At 48.2% G+C, this 18,392-nt stretch overlaps 1 protein-coding gene and 1 non-coding gene across 7 annotated transcripts in view; both read right to left on the bottom strand.

The window, feature by feature from the left end:
* LOC147100723 (MORN repeat-containing protein 1-like) overlaps nucleotides 1–3,310 on the bottom strand; it is a 166,396-nt gene extending 163,086 nt beyond the window's left edge. For 2 of the 6 annotated variants that reach the window (XM_085967258.1, XM_085967260.1), the window contains exons 1-2: nucleotides 3,191–3,305; nucleotides 650–721 (exon numbers count right to left, since the gene is read on the bottom strand). In XM_085967258.1, the coding sequence (XP_085823384.1) occupies nucleotides 650–721; nucleotides 3,191–3,251 (133 nt within the window). In that variant the 5' untranslated portion in view covers nucleotides 3,252–3,305. Of the gene's footprint in view, nucleotides 1–649; nucleotides 722–3,190 lie in introns of all 6 variants that reach the window. The other 4 variants (XR_015073540.1, XM_085967259.1, XM_085967261.1 and 1 more) reach the window with 4 other exon arrangements.
* Nucleotides 3,311–3,768: 458 nt separating this feature from the next.
* Nucleotides 3,769–3,903, bottom strand: LOC147100722 (U11 spliceosomal RNA). The gene has a single exon (XR_015073642.1). It is a non-coding gene; the product is annotated as a U11 spliceosomal RNA (small nuclear RNA).
* Between the last annotated feature and the right edge of the window lie 14,489 nt (nucleotides 3,904–18,392).

The raw sequence follows: 18,392 nt of genomic DNA, 5'->3' as shown, positions 1-18,392 counted from the left end.
CTGTTAACAGGCAGTTAATTGGCACTAATCCCTTCCCACCTGGTTTCGGCGGGTCCCAGTGCGGGGCGGGTACCAGCCGCCCCTGAAGCTTACGTGGGGTGGGGTTTTGGGCGGGATGGTGTCGGGACTCCCAAATTCGGGATTTTCAGCCCCGCCCGCCTGAAACCCCACCCGACGGCTGGGGGAAAATCAGGGCCTATGAGCACAAAATCTAGGCTGACACTCCAGTGCAGTGCTGAGGGAGTGCTCCAGTATCGGAGGTGCCGTCTTTCGAATGAGACGTTATCTCAGGTGGACATAAAAAATCCCACAGCACTATTTTGAAGAAGAGCAGGGGATGTATCCCCAGAGTCCTGTCCAATATTTATCCCTCAATCAACATCAATAAAACAGATTACCTGGTCATTATCACATTGCCGCTTGTGGGAGCTTGCTCTGTGCAAATTGGCTGCCACATTTTCTACATTACAACAGTGACTACACTTCAAAAGTATTTCATTGGCTGTAAAGCACTTTGGGATGTCCTGAGGTTAGGGAAAATGCGATATAAATGCAAGTTCTTTCTTTCTTTCTTTTACGGCACACAAAGAAAGAGGCCATTGCAACTGAAACGTGTTATACCTCAGTAAGCAACACATGGATAACTTACCATGCTTTTTCCCACTTTTCCATTCTCCCTCATAACGAAAAAAGCTGTTCGGATAAACGTACAGACCAAACCCTGGAAAAAAGAAAATCAAATGTCAGGTTAGCTACAAAGCGTGGAGCTGTAGCCATTTTTGCCGCTGGCGTGTACACTCACACATCTTGCGCTTAGTATGCATCCATCAAACTTTATTACAGATGTAAAACAATGTTAAAGAAAGCATTTTATTCTGAAGTGCGGCCTGAAACTTACAAGCAATTTCCTGATTTTACAAATTTACAAGCATACAGCATAAAGATACCCGGATGACACCAGGGATGTGAAGCTATATTTAAGAGAAGAGATCTGAGGTACTGGGACCTATTGCCACTGGGCAAAGAGGAGATTCAATAGAAGCTTAGAAAATGATGGAGAGAGGCTGCAGACCCTCATTTGAATGAGCTGCTCCTCAATTGCTAGCTGTACTTCAGTCCCACGTTCCTGATCTTTGGCCACCTGGTGCAGAGGGGGACTGGCAAGCTGGAGAACCGCCACTGCTCCTGGGCCTGGCCAAGGTGGCCATGAACAGGTCCATGGCAGCACACGGTCGAGGGGGTTGTTCGGTCCGACTGCCTGCCTCTCTTCCACGGCCAGGTGCCCCTGGAGAGGGAGCACGCGGTGTCCGCTGCAACGCCCGAGGCCTTCTGCGACTGATGGACACTGGAGTGCATAGTAAACATGGGAAACAACATTCTGATTTGATGAGTTTCCTTTTGTTTTAATTATCATTTGAAGTTTATTGTTGGTACCCCTTTAAAAGGGGGGCACTTTTGTTAATTTGATTTTTATTGATGTCATCCTAACTGGCACTTAAAAGAGTAGAAAACAGTGAAGGGTTTTGAAAGGATGGGCAGTCAGTGTGAAGATCAACAATTTAACATTGTAACTAAGAGAATGAGGAGAGCAGCAAGTGTTTTTTTTACAGAGATTTGTTTGAGTTTTTAAAAAATTTGTTGTTGAGATGTAGGCAATGCTGGCAGTGGCAAGAGCACTTTTATTGCCCATCCCAGTTGCTGTGTCATGGTGGTGGTGGGCCTTGTTCTAGTGATTGTTGTTACCATTGAGTGAGGCCGTTAGGCCACTTCAGAGATACCTGATTCATTAAAAGAGGCAACAATGGCAATTTCTAACACTCCAATTTCTTCTGGGGCCGGCCCACAAATTTACCAGATCTATTAAACTGAGGCCCTGCCTGCCCGCTCAGCTGGGTGCAAGATGTCTCATGGTGTTATTGGAAGAGCCAGGGAGTCCCCCACCCTCTCTGGTCAATATTTCTCCCTCAACTAACACCACCAAAAAACAGTTCAATAGGTTATTCAACTCATTCACGGTTTGTGGGATCTTGCTGTGCACATTGGCAGCTGCATTTGCCTACATAACGAAAATGACTGTATTTTGAATGTAAAGTGCTTTTGGGGGGCTTTTGAGGACGTGATAAAGTGCTATATAAATGCAAGTTTATCCTTTCTCTTTTTAAAACCTGGAAAAGACACTGCCTTACCCAAGCTCCATTCCCACAGCCTATGCTGACCTCAGTTGGGCACTAATATGGGTCTCAGCATTCCCAGGTTGAGGACAGAAAAATCAACCAGGGAATCACGATCCACTGACTCCTGCTGAAAAATGAGAGGAGGGGGCGGGGTAGAATCGGGTTCAGGTGTGGTGCCCTTCAAGGTACAGTAGCCCATCAACATTTATCGTCTGGACTTGCACATGAAGAATACCCATGGTGTTAGGGTTTAGGGTTAGTGCTTAAGGGTTGGCGTGAGGGGTAGAGTTAGTGGTTAGAGTTTAGGATTAGGGTTAGTGTATGGGGTTAGATTTTAGGGGTTGCGGTTAGAGTTTAGGATTAGGGTTAAAGTATAGGATTAGAGTTTCTGTTTAAGGTTAGGAGTTGGGTTAATGTTAGATTTTACAATTAGAGTTAGTGGTTAGGGTATAGGGTTAGAGTTTAGGGGTTGCAGTTTGGATTAGTAGTTAAGAGTTTAGGATTAGGGTTGAAGTATAGGATTAGGGTTGGTGGTTAGCAGTTAGATTTTAGGATTAGAGTTAGTGGTTCGGGTATGGGGTTAGAATTCATGGTTAAGGTTAATGGTTAGAGTTAGGGTTCATGGTTAAGGTTAGGATTCATGGTTAAGATTAGGGTTCATGGTTAAGGTTAGGATTCATGGTTAAGATTAGGGTTCATGGTTAGAGTTAGGGTTCATGGTTAGAGTTAAGGTTCATGGTTAAGATTAGGGTTCATGGTTAAGAGTTAGGGTTCATGGTTTAGGTTAGGGTTCATGGTTAAGATTAGGGTTCATGGTTAGAGTTAGGGCTCGGGGTTATGGTTAGAATCTCTTTATTTTTTTAAATCATTGACAGCGCGACGCGCTCTCGACAATGTCGTGGTGACGAGGCGCCTTGGTCAAACGGTTACTCGGGGAGATACTGCCGCTTTAATCGGCTGCCCCCGAGGACCGCGCTGGCTGGTGTCGGCGGGACCCCTCGGGTCAGCGTCCTCACCGTCCCTCAGCTGTTGCTTCACCTCCCCGACATAACCACCAACAGCGGCCGGCACCTCCATCGCATCGCAGCCCCAATAACGTCGCCACCCATTGGACAGGCCACCCAGCGCCGTTGCTAGGGAAAACCCACCAATCACCATTCGGATTTTCCACCGGTCCAGCTCCCCAATCAAGGCGAGAGACAAGATGGTCCCGGTAGGACTCGCCCAGGAGCTGGTCCTCCAAGTGGCGGGGCCACCTACAGGCCATAATGGACTCTGGTCACACTGTGCAACTGCTGGGAACTGCCGTCTTATGTCTCCTTACTAGTCCTATCACCATCTCCTCTCGTTTTGAATACCTCTTAATGTCTCTTCACTTCTCTTTTGTTCTTTCATCCCCATTTCCCAGCCCCCAAACTGGCCTTTTAATCAGTTTCATTTCCTGTGTTTTTTCAGTCCTGACGAAGGGTTTCGACCTGAAACGTTGACTCTGTTTCTCTCTCCACGGATGTTGCCTGGCCTGCTGAGTTTTTCCAGCATTTTCTGTTATGCTGGGAATGAACATCTTTCTGCATCCACTGAGACTTTTTTTTTGCGGAGCGCCGGGACAAGCAATCACCAGCAGCTCCGTTGAGCAAAAATTGTGCTTCCGAAATCTCTTGATATCGATTCCGCACGGATAAAGCGCATGCGCCTCTTCCATGTGCTAGTCACAGCAGAAACCCTTAAGGGGACATAAAGAGACACTGTCTGTGGTGGATGAGCCCTGTCATTTTTAAGGTTTTGTTACGTTAAAGGCGCTATATAAATGCAAGTAGTTGTTGTTGTTGTTGTCAACCTCCGATGAACTGCCTTCTGCCAGCTGGTTGTACACTTTAGTGGAGATCTAATTGGGTCAAGGAAATAGGGTTGCTAATCCTCCCGGATTGTCCAGGAATTAAAAGTTAACCAGCTGGACACTGCTGGGGGCAATTCAGGAGAAATATCATTGGGGCATTTACAAAAAATTGTGTTTTTGTTTTCATTGTCTCTGAACACTTTTGTTTATTATTTATAAAATATTGGAAATGGGGATAAAGTCTGTTTGACTGGGCTGGGAGGTCGGAGGTCATGTGATAAAATCTCCAGGAATACGTCCAACCAGAGTTAGTAACCCCACAAGGAAGCCATGTGAGCACTGAGCTTTGACTGGTCTCACTACCCTCTTCAGCTGCAAGATTCTGTTTCTGTTGGCCACCTGGCCTGCTCCCAGCTGCACAGACCTGAATCCAGACCCACCTCCAAGTAAATCCCCATCCCAGCCCCAAATCTGTGTCCTGCTCAGTTCTCTTCCTATATGCCCCAACTTCAGGCTCTCGCCTCCTGCTCTCCTGATCTCAGACTCCAGTGGTTCACACTGTTACACACTTCGTTTGACCATGAAATTCTTTACTAATATCTGGAGTTTGTTAGTAAGAGGGTAAACACCAGGGGGGAGAAATTCGGTGGAGCCGCAAACGGGGCGGCAAGCTCGCCTGGGCGCCGGAATTAGCGCAGCGATCGGAGCAGTTGCGACCGCCGGAAATTCAGCTTGAACGCCCCAAGAGGGACACGGGGCGAGGCTCGAGGCGCTCCGCGTCCCTCTTAGGGCGCTGAAACTGAATATCGCAGCGCAACGTGCCGCAGCGCCACACGCTGCGGCACGGCACGCTGCGGTACTGCAGGCCTTCCTCCCATTCTTAAGGGGGAAGGGCCTGCACCAGCGCGATCGGAGATCGCGAGTGCCGGCAAAAGAGCCCGGCACCGAGGAGAAGTGCCGGGCTCTCGGAAAACAGCCGGCACTGCCGCGGGGGGAGATAAGGAGGCCGGAGACGGAGGTGCTGGCAGGTGGCCGCCGAAAAAACGGCCGCCCCGCACCTCCACCTTAATTTGCGCCACTGCCGCCACAGGTAGGCCCCGTGAACCGGGCGCAAGTTGCGAACGGTGCTACAGAGGCGGTCGCTACCGAATATCGAGATCGGGGCGGTAGCGGGGCGCTGCGCACACCATGACGTCATCGATGGCGGCGCAGCGCAACAGGCTAATGCCGCCATTAGCGCCCCAGCTAAATATTGCGGGAGGCGTGGCCAATGGCGCTAAAGCCACTGAGTGCCCTCTTTAGGCGCTAACTGGTGGCGCAGCCTGTTAAGTATGTGTATTGTATTGAACAATTAACACAAAGACTTAAACGTATAACTCAAACAGGTCTTTACTGGTTGGAGGTAGGGACTATACGTAGGTCTTTACTTCATGCCCACAGGCGGGAACTGAGGGGAGATCAGTACCCACAGTACTATTTATACCCCTATGGCCAGGAGTGGTACTGCGTATCACTACACCCTACAAGTAGTGCAGTCCTGTCCATAGGTTCAAAGTAGCACACATATTACATACACAACATTCCTCCCTTCCTAGCTTTACAGTCATCTCCCCATTTAACATAACGTAATAACATATATACATATATAACTTCAGGTTTACATAACAGAATAACATAGATACATAGATAACTTCATGTCAAAACAGATCACAGATTCAGTCTCTGCGGAAAACAGTTCACAGATTCAATCTCTGTGGTGTAGTCGGTTCACGTTGCTGGAGTGACTCATTCAATAGTCCTTCCATGGATTTAACAGTTTGAACTTCCGAACTGAATTGGCTCCGTTCGGAGGGACCACGTGTGTGATCTGGTAGAGGTAATAATGGTTCAGATGGGTCATCTTCTGTTTCGACTTTTCCTTTTCTGCTTCTTGGAGACTCTCTGGGCTCCACTGTCAGCTGCCAGCTGCATGCGCAGTTCCTCCTTCTCTTCCTCCTTTTTCCGTAGTAGAGCCACCTTCTCCCGATGTTCCGTAGACTTTCGGTGCTCCTCCATGATTTCTGTATGGTGGGAGTCGAAGTTACAAGTTGGGCAGGACAGGACATAGTAATATTCGGTGTCGTCCTGATCTAGGCCAGCGAGAGGGTCTTCTATTTCCTCCATACCCAGCTGGGCGTTAGCCAGCTTTTGTTCCAAGTCCAGACATCTTTCCTGAAGAGACTTCTTCATGCGTACCTCTTCATCCAGCTTTTTCTGGGCTTTCAGCAAGTCGTTTACTAATGACCTCATTTGAGATTTTACTACTTCAACTTCTTTTGGAGATTGATTGATCGGACTATTCAATCCCTCTACCGGAGCAGCTGTTTCAGCGGTCTGTTGTTCTACGTTGACGTGAGTCAGCGTACTTTTGGCATCCAAGGGCTGCTCTGTTGCAGTCATCTCAGTCTGTGTTGCCACCTCAGCTCTTCCAATAACCTTTGAGAGCTCCGAACCCCTTTCGTTTGAATATTGAAGTTCGTGTTCAAGTTTTTCCCATTTCAGAGTCCTGTCCTTCAGCATATGCAGGAGTTGGCTGACCGTTAACTCCTCTGACATCAGACGTTTTGTGTGCTCCTGCTCCATTTTCTCCATCAGCTGCTTCTGTTGTCTTTCCAGATTCTCCAACTCTATATCAAATAACTCTTTCGTTGCATTCAACTCTTGCTCAAAACGGCGAAGCATTTGTTCTAATTGCTGTTGTAGTTTGAAATGGAGTTGAGTTCGAGCCCGGTGTCCCTCAGAAATGGGCACATCAGTAGACTTGCCAGACTCAGAATCCACAGTTAAACTATGTTGTTGTTGCTCAGTGGAATTCTGTGCTGAAACTTTGTCTTTTGCACCTGAGTTGGGCTTACCATCATCCGTTCCAGAGTCTGGGCCGACTATCTTCACCGAGTTCTCACTCGTTATTGTTTGTAGGAAATGCCAGTCCATATTCATTTTCCTAATCCACTCCCGTCCTAGTAGTGGAGAACCTCCTTCAGATATCACATATAAGTCCATTATTTGACTGTCTTCGCCCTTGTGCACCACTGCAACCTCTATTTTCCCGATGGGGTACACTCTTTGCCCCGTGTATGTTTTCAATATAATCCCCGTATCCTGTAGGGGAATATGTTGGAATAACTTTCCGTAATCTTTCTTATTTATGACCGTCAATGCCGATCCAGTGTCCAATTCCAGTTTTACTTGGACTCCTTCTATCTGAAGAGTGACCCAAATTGTCTGGAGGTCTGCACCCTTACCAGCGTTGAGTACTCTTAAGCTAGCCAGTTCATTACAGCTTAAGCTAGCCAGTTCATTACTGCTAGCGTCTGAATCGGACTCCTGTTCGGTCACCTTGTGTACCTTTGCGTATTTTCCTTGCGGTGACTTCTTGTTGCTGGTCTTCTTCCCTGACCTGCATACTCTAGCTATATGTCCAAGCCTACCACAAGTTCTACATTCTTGGTTTTTAAACCAACACTGGTTCTGATCATGCGTTGTCTTTCCACAACGATAACATTTGCCAGAACTCACACCCAATTTGTGTGCACTGAGCTCCGGTGACCGTAGCTGCATTACTGCCGTGCCTCTCGCTGCGGCTTCGTGTGCTGCTGCCATAGTGACCGCCTTCTCAAGCGTCAGCTCATTCTCCTCGAGCAGTCGCTTTTGTGTATCCTGTTTAAATAAACCACACACAAATTTGTCTCGTAGTGCATCTGTCAGTCCCGTTCCAAACTGGCAATATTTCGCTAATTTACGCAATTCCAGCAAATATTCAGCATTGCTTTCATGCTGTAGCTGCCTTCTGTCGTAAAATTTAAATCGTTCCGCTAGCATCAGCGGCGTGGGGTTTAGATGATCTTTCAGGACAGTAACAATCTCATCGAACGTCTTATCCGCCGGTTCATCTGGTGATAACAGGTGTTTCAATTGCCCGTATGTCTTCGCACCCATTAAATTTAATAATGTTAGAGCTTTATCTTGGTCACGAATTTTATTGGCCTTACAATAATTTTTTACTCTTTCAACATATATGGCCCAATCTTTGAGGTCACTATCAAAGGTGCTAATATTCCCGTGTTTAGGCATTGTAGATTTGCAATTTCTCAGATTTTATTTTGTTTACTTGTTATCAAAGATGGCGGCTTCCCGCTCTTGCCGTCGTCCTCCGCCCACAAAATGGCGGTTTTCCCGCGCTTGGCGGTCTTCACCCGTCCCCCGACGCCGTCTCCCTTCAGCCCCCGAGTGCGGCCCTTATCTTCGCCGCGATCGCCCGAGTGCGGCCCTTATCAGCGGATGCGATCGCTGGATCGCGAAGTGGCTCCCGACCGAAGCGGCTCTTGCTCGCTCCCTCCCGGGCTCTGGCTTACCCGCTCGCGCGTTTCACCGCGGCTCTTATCAGGGATTGCGATCGCCCTTATCTTCTCCAACTTCCCCAGCCCTGTCTTTGCAGCCAACGCTGCACGGCTTACCCCACCACCTAGGTTGAACAAGGAAACTGCAGAAAGACTTCTGTCAGTCGCTGGAAGCTGTCAGGATGGCTGCTGCACTCCAGTGCTCAGTCGCTGATGGAGGCTTCAGAGTCCTAAAGCCTGTCGCTTCTAGTGGGGTGGTGATGTTTGAAACCTCTCTTCAACTGCCGCAGGGTAAGAACCTGACTCGTCGCCAGTGTTAAGTATGTGTATTGTATTGAACAATTAACACAAAGACTTAAACGTATAACTCAAACAGGTCTTTACTGGTTGGAGGTAGGGACTATACGTAGGTCTTTACTTCATGCCCACAGGCGGGAACTGAGGGGAGATCAGTACCCACAGTACTATTTATACCCCTATGGCCAGGAGTGGTACTGCGTATCACTACGCCCTACAAGTAGTGCAGTCCTGTCCATAGGTTCAAAGTAGCACACATATTACATACACAACACAGCCCACCGAATTTCTAGGCCCAGGAATTCAGTGAGCAGCCCCTGCTCTCCTGACTCATAAAGGACTAGCATTTACATAGCGATTTTCACGACCTCAGGATATCCCAAAGTGCTTCACAGCCAATTAAGTACTTCTTGAAGTGTATTCACTGTTGTAATGTAAAAACACAGCAGCCAATTTATGCACAGCAAGCTCCCACAAACAGCAATGTGATCATGATCAGATAATTTATTTATTAGCGATATTGGTTGAGGGATAAATATTGACCCAGGACACTGGGGAAAACTCCCCCGCTCCCTGCCCTCCCAAGTCATGTCTGGGTAGGAATTTCCTTGGTGTTGCTCTTCTGCCGTAACTTTGCTGGAAGTGCAGCGGAGCAGGAGATGTCCCAAGGAAATGTCCAGTCTCTCTCTCACCCCGCCTGCCGCCACCCGCCTTCCAGTCCACAACCTAAGCTTCGGCCCCAGCCTGGAGCCTCTGACTGGACTTGCCCCACCCACAGCCGGCCATGCCATGGCCTGTCCTTGGCTCCACAAACAATGGTACAAATAGTCCAATAATATACATTAACTATAAGTACACAGCATGTCCTGTGCACTGGTAACATCCTGAGTCAGGTGGAGCCTGTAATTCTCATAAGTTTATATGAGTGGTAAGTCAGAAAACCACAGCGTAAGATTACAAGGGAGTGGAGCCAAAACCTGTACTTGGAGGGGCGGGTCAGTTCTGGGAAACTGTATTATAATGTTACTATTAATGCAAAAGAAATGTTTTTCATTGATGTATTACTACATCAACATAATGAATGGCCTCTCACATTTTGCTCAATTAATAATTAACTATGTACAGACTCTTGTTTTCCTGCAATCAACTGCGGGTTATCATTTGATAAACTTGCACAAGAATTTCTGGGAACAGGAAAAGGCCAATACACTCAAACAAGTCTGTCCCTTTTCTCAGAGCTCGCCCCCGCCCTCCCACCATTTCCCTCAACAACAACAACAACTTGTATTTATATAGCACCTTTAATGTAGTAAAATGTCCCAAGGCGCTTCACAGGAGTATTTTAAGACAAAAATTTTGACACCAATTTGCATAAGGATAAATTAGGGCAGGTGACCAAAAGCTTGGTCTAAGAGGTAGGTTTTAAGGAGCGTCTTAAAGGAAGAAAGAGAGGTAGTGAGGCGGAGAGGTTTAGGCAGGGAATTCCAGAGCTTAGGGCCCAGGCAACAGAAGGCACGGCCACCAATGTTTGAGCGATTATAATCAGGGATCCTCAAGAGGGCAGAATTAGAGGAGCGCAGATATCTCGGGGGGGGGGGGGTTGAAGAAGATTACAGAGATAGGGAAGGGCGAGGCCATGAAGGGATTTGAAAACAAGGCGCTGCTTAAGCGGGAGCCAATGTAGGTCAGCGAGCACAGGGGTGATGGGCGAACGGGACTTGGTGCGAGTTAGGACACGGGCAGCCGAGTTTTGAATGACCTCAAGTTTACGTAGGGTGGAATGTGGGAGGCCAGCCAGGAGTGCATTGGAATAGTCAAGACTAGAGTTAACAAAGGCATGGGTGAGCGTTTCAGCAGCGGATGAGGTGAGGCGGGGCGGAGACGGGCAATGTTACAGAGGCGGTCTTAGTTATGCTGCGGATATGTGGTCGGAAGCTCATTTCAGGGTCAAATATGACACCAAGGTTGCGAACGGCGGTTCAGCCTCAGACAGATGTTAGGGAGAGGGATGGACTCAGGCCCTTGTCTCTCTCTAGAAGCACATCAGATGACCCTTTGAACCCAGTAACCCCGCCAGTTTCAGTTCTCTTCCCTGGTAACCTATTCCACAACTTATTTAGCCTTCGGGTGAGGAAAGCTGTAATCAGCTCCCCTTGCTCCTCACCTTCCTGTTTTCAATTTGTGTCACTTTGAAATTGAACTCTTCACCATAAAAGAAAGACTTGCATTTATATAGCATTTTTCATGCCCCCAGGATGTCCCAAAGCCCTTTTACAGCCAATGAAGTAGTTTTGAAGTGTGGTCACTGAAAAGTGTCAGCCTAGATTTTGTGCTCAAGTCTCTGGAGTGGGACTTGAACCCACGACCTTCTGACTCAGAGGTGAGAGTGCTACCCACTGAGCCACAGCTAACACCTTGATCAAGTATTCTCTTGATAAAATAGATAAGGGAGAACCAGTGGATGTGGTGCATTTGGACTTTCAAAAGGCTTTCGATAAGGTCCCACATAAGAGATTAGCGTGCAAAATTAAAGCACATGGGATTGGGGGCAAGGTATTGACTTGGATAGAGAACTGGTTGGCAGACAGAAAGCAAAGAGTTGGAATAAACGGGTCTTTTTCCGAGTGGCAGGCAGTGACTAGTGGGGTACCGCAGGGATTGGTCCTTGGACCCCAGCTATTCACAATATATATTAATGATCTAGACAAGGGATCTAGAGGTAATATCTCCAAATTTGCAGACGACACAAAGCTGGGTGGGCGTATGTGCTGTGAGGAGGATGCCGAGAAACTCCAGGATGATTTGGACAGGTTGGGTGATTGGGCAAAAGCATGGCAGATGCAATATAACGTGGATAAATGTGAGGTTATCCACTTTAGTGGCAAAAACAGGAAGGCAGATTATTATCTGAATGGCAATAGATTGGGAGAAGGGGAAGTGCAACGAGACCTGGGTGTCCTTGTGCACCAGTCGCTGAAGGTAAGCATGCAGGTGCAGCAGGCGGTTAAGGCAGCAAATGGTATGTTGGCCTTCGTAGCGAGAGGGTTTGAGTACAGGAACAAGGATGTCTTGCTGCAGTTGTACAGGGCCTTGGTGAGACCACATCTTGAGTATTGTGTACAGTTTTGGTCGCCTTATCTGAGGAAGGATGTTCTTGCCATGGAAGGAGTTCAGCGAAGATTCACCAGGCTGATACCTGGGATGGCAGGAATGACGTATGAGGAGAGATTGGGACGATTGGGCTTGTACTCGTTGGAGTTTAGAAGAATGAGAGGGGATCTCATTGAAACTTATAAAACTCTGACAGGACTGGACAGACTAGATGCAGGAAGGATGTTCCCGATGGTCGGGGAGTCCAGAACCAGGGGTCACAGTCTAAGGATTAAGGGATAGGCCATTTAGGACAGAAATGAGGAGGAATTTCTTCACCCAGAGAGTGGTGAACCTGTGGAATTCTCTACCACAGAAGGCAGTAGAGGCCAATTCATTAAATATATTCAAGAAGGAGTTAGATATATTTCTTAAGGCTAAATGGATCAAGGGGTATGGGGAGAAAGCAGGGACCGGGTACTGAAATTGGATGATCAGCCATGATCGCATTGAATGGCGGAGCAGGCTCGAGGGGCCGAATGGCCTACTCCTGCTCCTATCTTCTATGTTTCTATACTTGCAGTCTAGACCAACCCATGAAGAATGACAACTCGGCTGAGGTACGAGAGACACACTGCTCTCTGTTCCAATTCTGGCCTCTTGCACATCCCCGATTTCCATCACTCCACCACTGGCAGCCGTGCCTTCAGCTGCCTAGGCCCTAAGCTCTGGAATTCCCTCCCTAAACCTCTCTCTCCTCCTTTAAGGCGCTCATTAAAACCTACCTCTTTGACCAAACTTTGGTCACCTGTCCTAATATCTCCTCATGTGGCTCGGTGTCGAATTTTGTTTGATAATCGCTCCTGTGAAGCGCCTTGGGACGTTTTACGATTTTAGTGGCGCTATATAAATGTTGTTGTTGTAGAATCCGAGTCCTGTAAGAGTCAGGACTTTAGGAAGCAGGGACGTGTGAGGAGGAAAAACCGAAACCCAGATCCCAGCACAAGAGTGAGGGCTTTATCCTGATTTTTACTGTGTAACTGCACATCAGCACGGCAGAGAAAGCTGGCAGTCAGCAAGAACTGCTGCGTCCTGAAGCAGCAGACTGAGATAAAGGTCCCACTGTACCACGGGGCTGCACTCTGTTTCTCTCAGCTCCACCACTGAAAAGGGATTCAATCCTGACTGTGGAATTCGGGAGCAGTGCTGTGACATGGATGCCTCTCCGCCAGAGAATACAAAATATGCACTGCTCCACCAGTGTGTCATGTCTGGCCAAAGAGTTACAGATAAGCATTCAATGGACTGATGCACTGTTTGCGTTACTGTAGGAACTGGGCAGGATACAGTCCTGCAATTGGATCATTGTTGAGCACTCAAGTGAAAAATTAAGGCATGCGTTTGTTTAAAAATATGTATCTCTGTATCATTTACAAGTGGATTCCTCTCTTTTTAAACTGGCCTTAGGGCAGCTTGTTTTCTGATTGTGGAGCACAGCTTTGTTGGCACCTTGTCTGGGGCCTAGATCTGAAACACCGCATTCCATCGCTCTGCTTTCTCTCTCCAGGCTTTGAGCTCCTCCCTGCCCCTGCTCGCAGCCCATTGCTTTGGGAAGCAGGCCATCTTGTGGTGAGTTGAAGGGGGTGGGGAAAGAAAGAAAAAAGAAGCGGTTTCGTTTCCTGAAAACATTTTCCGCTCTTTCCTGCCCTCAGGCTGCCGGGGTACTTCTCCAAGATCCCACCCAACTTCACGCGTGAGCCTAGGGCAGAGAGTCAGTCGGAGGGCATCGCGGCCTCGCTCTGATCATTTCCTCCTCGCTCTGATTTTGCGTGCTGCACTGTGGGAGGTGCCGTCTTTCGGATGAGACGTTAAACCGAGGCCCCGTCTGCTCTCTCAGGAGGACGTAAAAGATCCCAAGGCACTATTTCGAAGAAGAGCAGGGGAGTTATCCCCGGTGTCCTGGACAATATTTATCCCTCGATCCACATAACAAAAACAGATTATCTGGTCATTATCACATTGCTGTTTGTGGGAGCTTGCTGTGTGCAAATTGGCTGCCGTGTTTCCCAAATTCAACAGTGACTACATTTCAAAAATACTTCATTGGATGTAAAGCGCTTTGAGACGTCCAGTGGTCGTGAAAGGCGCTATAGAGATGCAAAGTCTTTCTTTTCTTCTTTCTTTCTGATGTACTCACACCCACTTTCCAGCAGGGGTGGCAAAACAATGATCAGGAGCAAGAACCCTGGCTGATTTTTGTTCCTCTCGTAGCCCAGGGGGTGCCGAGGTCAACTGTAACTCCCCCTACCATTCAATATACCAACCGTCCAGTTTGCAACCAAACTATCAAGGTTTCAGGGGTCCTATTTGGCCATAAGACTGATATGAACATAGTAAAGCTGTCCCCACAGGGACGCAATCAAGCATCTCCCCACTGCTATGGGTCTGGAACAAGATCGCCTGCAGAAGGAGTTCTCCCCCGTCAGGAGTGGCGGCTGTCCTTTGGGAGCCGCTGCTCAGGAATCCGCACCTCCACGACCGCGGGTTCAAGTGGCTGGCGGAGGGGAGGGCTGTGCCTGACAAGGTGACCAGAGTCAGGGACCTACTCGATGGCGGAGGAGTGGGTTGGATGGCGCCGGAGGAGCTGGCGCAGCACCGGAGGAGCTGGCGCAGCACCTGTCCAGGGCCACGTTCAGCTCGTGGACAAAGCCACTGAGTCGCTGAAAGTGACACTGGGCCCCGACTCCACTCGATGTATCGAGTCGCTGAAAGTAACACTGGGCCCCGACTCCACTCGATGTATCGAGTCGCTGAAAGTGACACTGGGCCCCGACTCCACTCAGTGTAACGAGTCGCTGAAAGTGGCACTGGGCCCTGACTCCACTCGGTGTATCGAGTCACTGAAAGTGACACTGGGCCCCGACTCCACTCGGTGTATCGAGTCGCTGAAAGTGACACTGGGCCCTGACTTCACTCGGTGTATCGAGTCGCTGAAAGTGACACTGGGCCCCGACTCCACTCGGTGTATCGAGTCACTGAAAGTGACACTGGGCCCTGACTCCACTCGATGTATCGAGTCGCTGAAAGTGACACTGGGCCCCGACTCCACTCGGTGTATCGAGGCACTGAAAGTGACACTGGGCCCTGACTCCACTCGGTGTATCGAGTCGCTGAAAGTGACACTGGGCCCCGACTCCACTCGGTGTATCGAGGCACTGAAAGTGACACTGGGCCCTGACTCCACTCGGTGTATCGAGTCGCTGAAAGTGACACTGGGCCCCGACTCCACTCGGTGTATCGAGGCACTGAAAGTGACACTGGGCCCTGACTCCACTCGGTGTATCGAGTCGCTGAAAGTGACACTGGGCCCTGACTCCACTCGATGTATCGAGTCGCTGAAAGTGACACTGGGCCCCGACTCCACTCGGTGTATCGAGGCACTGAAAGTGACACTGGGCCCTGACTCCACTCGATGTATCGAGTCGCTGAAAGTGACACTGGGCCCCGACTCCACTCGGTGTATCGAGGCACTGAAAGTGACACTGGGCCCTGACTCCACTCGGTGTATCGAGTCGCTGAAAGCGACACTTGGCCCCGACTCCACTCGGTGTATCGAGTCGCTGAAAGTGACACTGGGCCCCGATTGCACTCGGTGTATCGAGTCGCTGAAAGTGGCACTGGGCCCCGACTCCACTCGGTGTATCGAGTCGCTGAAAGTGACACTGGGCCCTGACTCCACTCGGTGTATCGAGGAGGCTCAAGCACGTGGGGCGATCCCGTCCGAACTGAACCCTGTCCGGACAGAATTCCTCATCGGCACCCAGCCCCGAGACCCCTCACGGGAACCGGCGCCGAGACCCCTCACAGGAACCGGCCCCGAGACCCCTCATGGAAACCGGCCACAAGACCCCTCACGGGAACCGGATCTGAGACCCCTCACGGGAACCGGATCTGAGACCCCTCACGGGAACCAGCCCTGAAACCCCTCACGGGAATCAGCGCCTCACAACTTGAGCCGTCTCCGGGAAATCCCCTCCGTGACTTTTCATTCTGCACGGAGGGGTTTCCTGTACAGGCTGCTCCTGCATACCCTCCACTTTGCCATCCTTGTCTGCCATCCGGACACGCCTTGGCACACCATCTTGCCATCCGGCAGAGGCGGGGGTCCCCGATGGAGGGCTCTCTACACAGGAGTCCTCCCTGTAATGATCAATAACATGTCATTCTATAGTGGACACTAGGTGGCGCCGTAGAGCTGTGTAGAGCTGTATATAGCTGTATGTATATAAGACTACACTACCCAGCTGTATGTATATTAAGACTACATTACCCATGAGGCACTAGGCTACCCAGAAGGCAGCAGTCAAGATGGATGCCTCTACAGATACTGTACCTAGTCCACATGTGCTCAATAAAGTGTCTAGCAAAAGCTAGCTGTGTTCATAATAAGAATGTCTATTTATTAATGAACATAAGATGGTACCAGGATTGGTGAAGATCTGCTGAAAATTGTGAAAAGCGACATGGAGAATTTGAAGCCACCAGAGCGTTTGAAACTCACAGGAAATATCGACTACAATTGGCAAACTTTTAAACAACAATTCGAACTCTACATTGCAGCCATCGGATTCGGTATGAAGCCAGACGCAAGGAAGATAGCGTTGCTGCTTACGGTTGCAGGCCCACAGGCGATAGAGGTATTTAATACATTTGTATTTAATCCAGAGGAGAACAGAGAAAAATTAGAAGATGTGCTAAAAAAATTTGATACACATTGCTCTCCCAAAAAGAATGAGACCTATGAAAGATACATCTTCCGTTCTCGGACACAGCAGCAAAATGAGACTTTTGATAGCTTTATAACTGATCTGAAACTGAAAGCACAGACATGTAATTTCTCTGAGCTCAAAGCATCCATGATTCGTGACCAGATTGTGTTTGGTATTCATGATAAAAAAGTCAGGGAATGTCTGTTGAGAGAAACCGAACTAAATTTGGAAAATGCTGTGAAAATATGCCAAGCCAGCGAGCTAGCTCGAAAGCACGCGAAGACTTTCAGTGAAATCAATAATGATGCGATTGTAATGAGTGATAATGCTGCTGTCGGTGCTGTGTCCTACAAGGGGAAGAAACATGGGCAGAACAGAAATGAAAAGCAATCGGAGGATGACATTTTTAATTGTAAACGCTGTGGTTGCAAACACCAGTTAAGACAATGCCCAGCGTTTGGAAAAATGTGCACAAAGTGTAATGGAAAGAATCACTTTGCCAAACAATGCTTTTCAAAAGTAAAAACTAAGAAAGGGCAACGAGTTAATGTAATTGAGGACACTGATTTAAGTGAGACATTTTTTGTAGGAATTGTGTCATGTGACAATATCAAAAAGGGTACAGAAAATGTGCAGCCCTCAGAAATGGACAATGCTGAACATAAAGTTAATGCAGTAAGAGAGGACAAATGGATGATCCCACTGCAGGTAAATGGAGCATTAGTTACCTTGAAACTAGACACTGGGGCAAAAGCAAACTTAATCAGTATGAGTGACATTAACAATATGAAAGAAAAGCCCAAAATACAGAAAAAGTCAGTACTACTGAAGGACTATAATGGACAGAAAATAGATAGCTTAGGTGTATGCAGACTTAAAGTGACAGTCAAAGACAAAGTGCATCATCTCATGTTTTCTGTTGTGGCTGAAAGACTTGATTCACTACTGGGTGACAAAGCTTGTGAGGACTTAGAACTGGTCAAGAGAGTCTACCGTATAAACTGTGCCATAAGCAGACCAGATGACTCGGTGGATTCTGTAGTGAATAATTTCCAGGATGTGTTCAAAGGATTTGGAGTTCTACCATTCACTTACAAGATCCAGCTAAAGGAGGATGCTCAGCCAGTGGTACATGCTCCACAAAGAGTTCCAGCACCCCTGCGTGACCGGCTCAAGAATGAACTGGACAGAATGACCACACTAGGAGTCATCAGGAAAGTCGAAGAGCCAACAGACTGGGTTAACTCCATGGTATGTGTAAAGAAAAAGAACAATGATCTAAGAATATGCATGGATCCAAAGGACTTAAATGCAAACATAAAACGTGAACACTACCAGATTCCCAAGCGAGAAGAAATCACCAGTGAAATGTCAGGTGCCAGATACTTTACAAAGCTCGATGCCTCACAAGGATTTTGGCAACTAAAACTGGATGAAGAGAGCACCAAATACTGTACCTTCAACACACCATTTGGCAGGTATTGTTTCCTCAGAATGCCTTTCGGGATAATATCTGCATCTGAAATCTTTCATAGAGCGATGGAACACATAATTGAAGGTCTGGAAGGAGTTCGGGTCTATGCTGATGACATCATCATCTGGGGCTCCACACTGAAAGAACACAATGAGAGACTGACTAAAGTGCTACAGAGCATACGCCGGAATGGACTGAAGCTCAACAAAGCCAAGTGTCAGTTTGGCGTCCAGGAAGTCACTTTCCTAGGAGATAATCTATCTGGTAAAGGAATAGAGCCAGATATGGAAAAAGTAAACGCCATACTCAAAATGCCCCGACCCACTGACAAAAAAGGAGTGCTACGCATCATGGGGATGATAAACTTCATTG

The sequence above is a fragment of the Somniosus microcephalus genome, chromosome 25, assembly GCF_052327205.1.
Source record: "Somniosus microcephalus isolate GS21.2 chromosome 25, FLI_Smic_1.0, whole genome shotgun sequence".
NCBI classification, from domain to species: domain Eukaryota; kingdom Metazoa; phylum Chordata; class Chondrichthyes; order Squaliformes; family Somniosidae; genus Somniosus; species Somniosus microcephalus.
The sequence above is the reverse complement of the archived record's forward strand: the minus strand, read 5'-3'. Positions and strand labels throughout refer to the sequence as shown.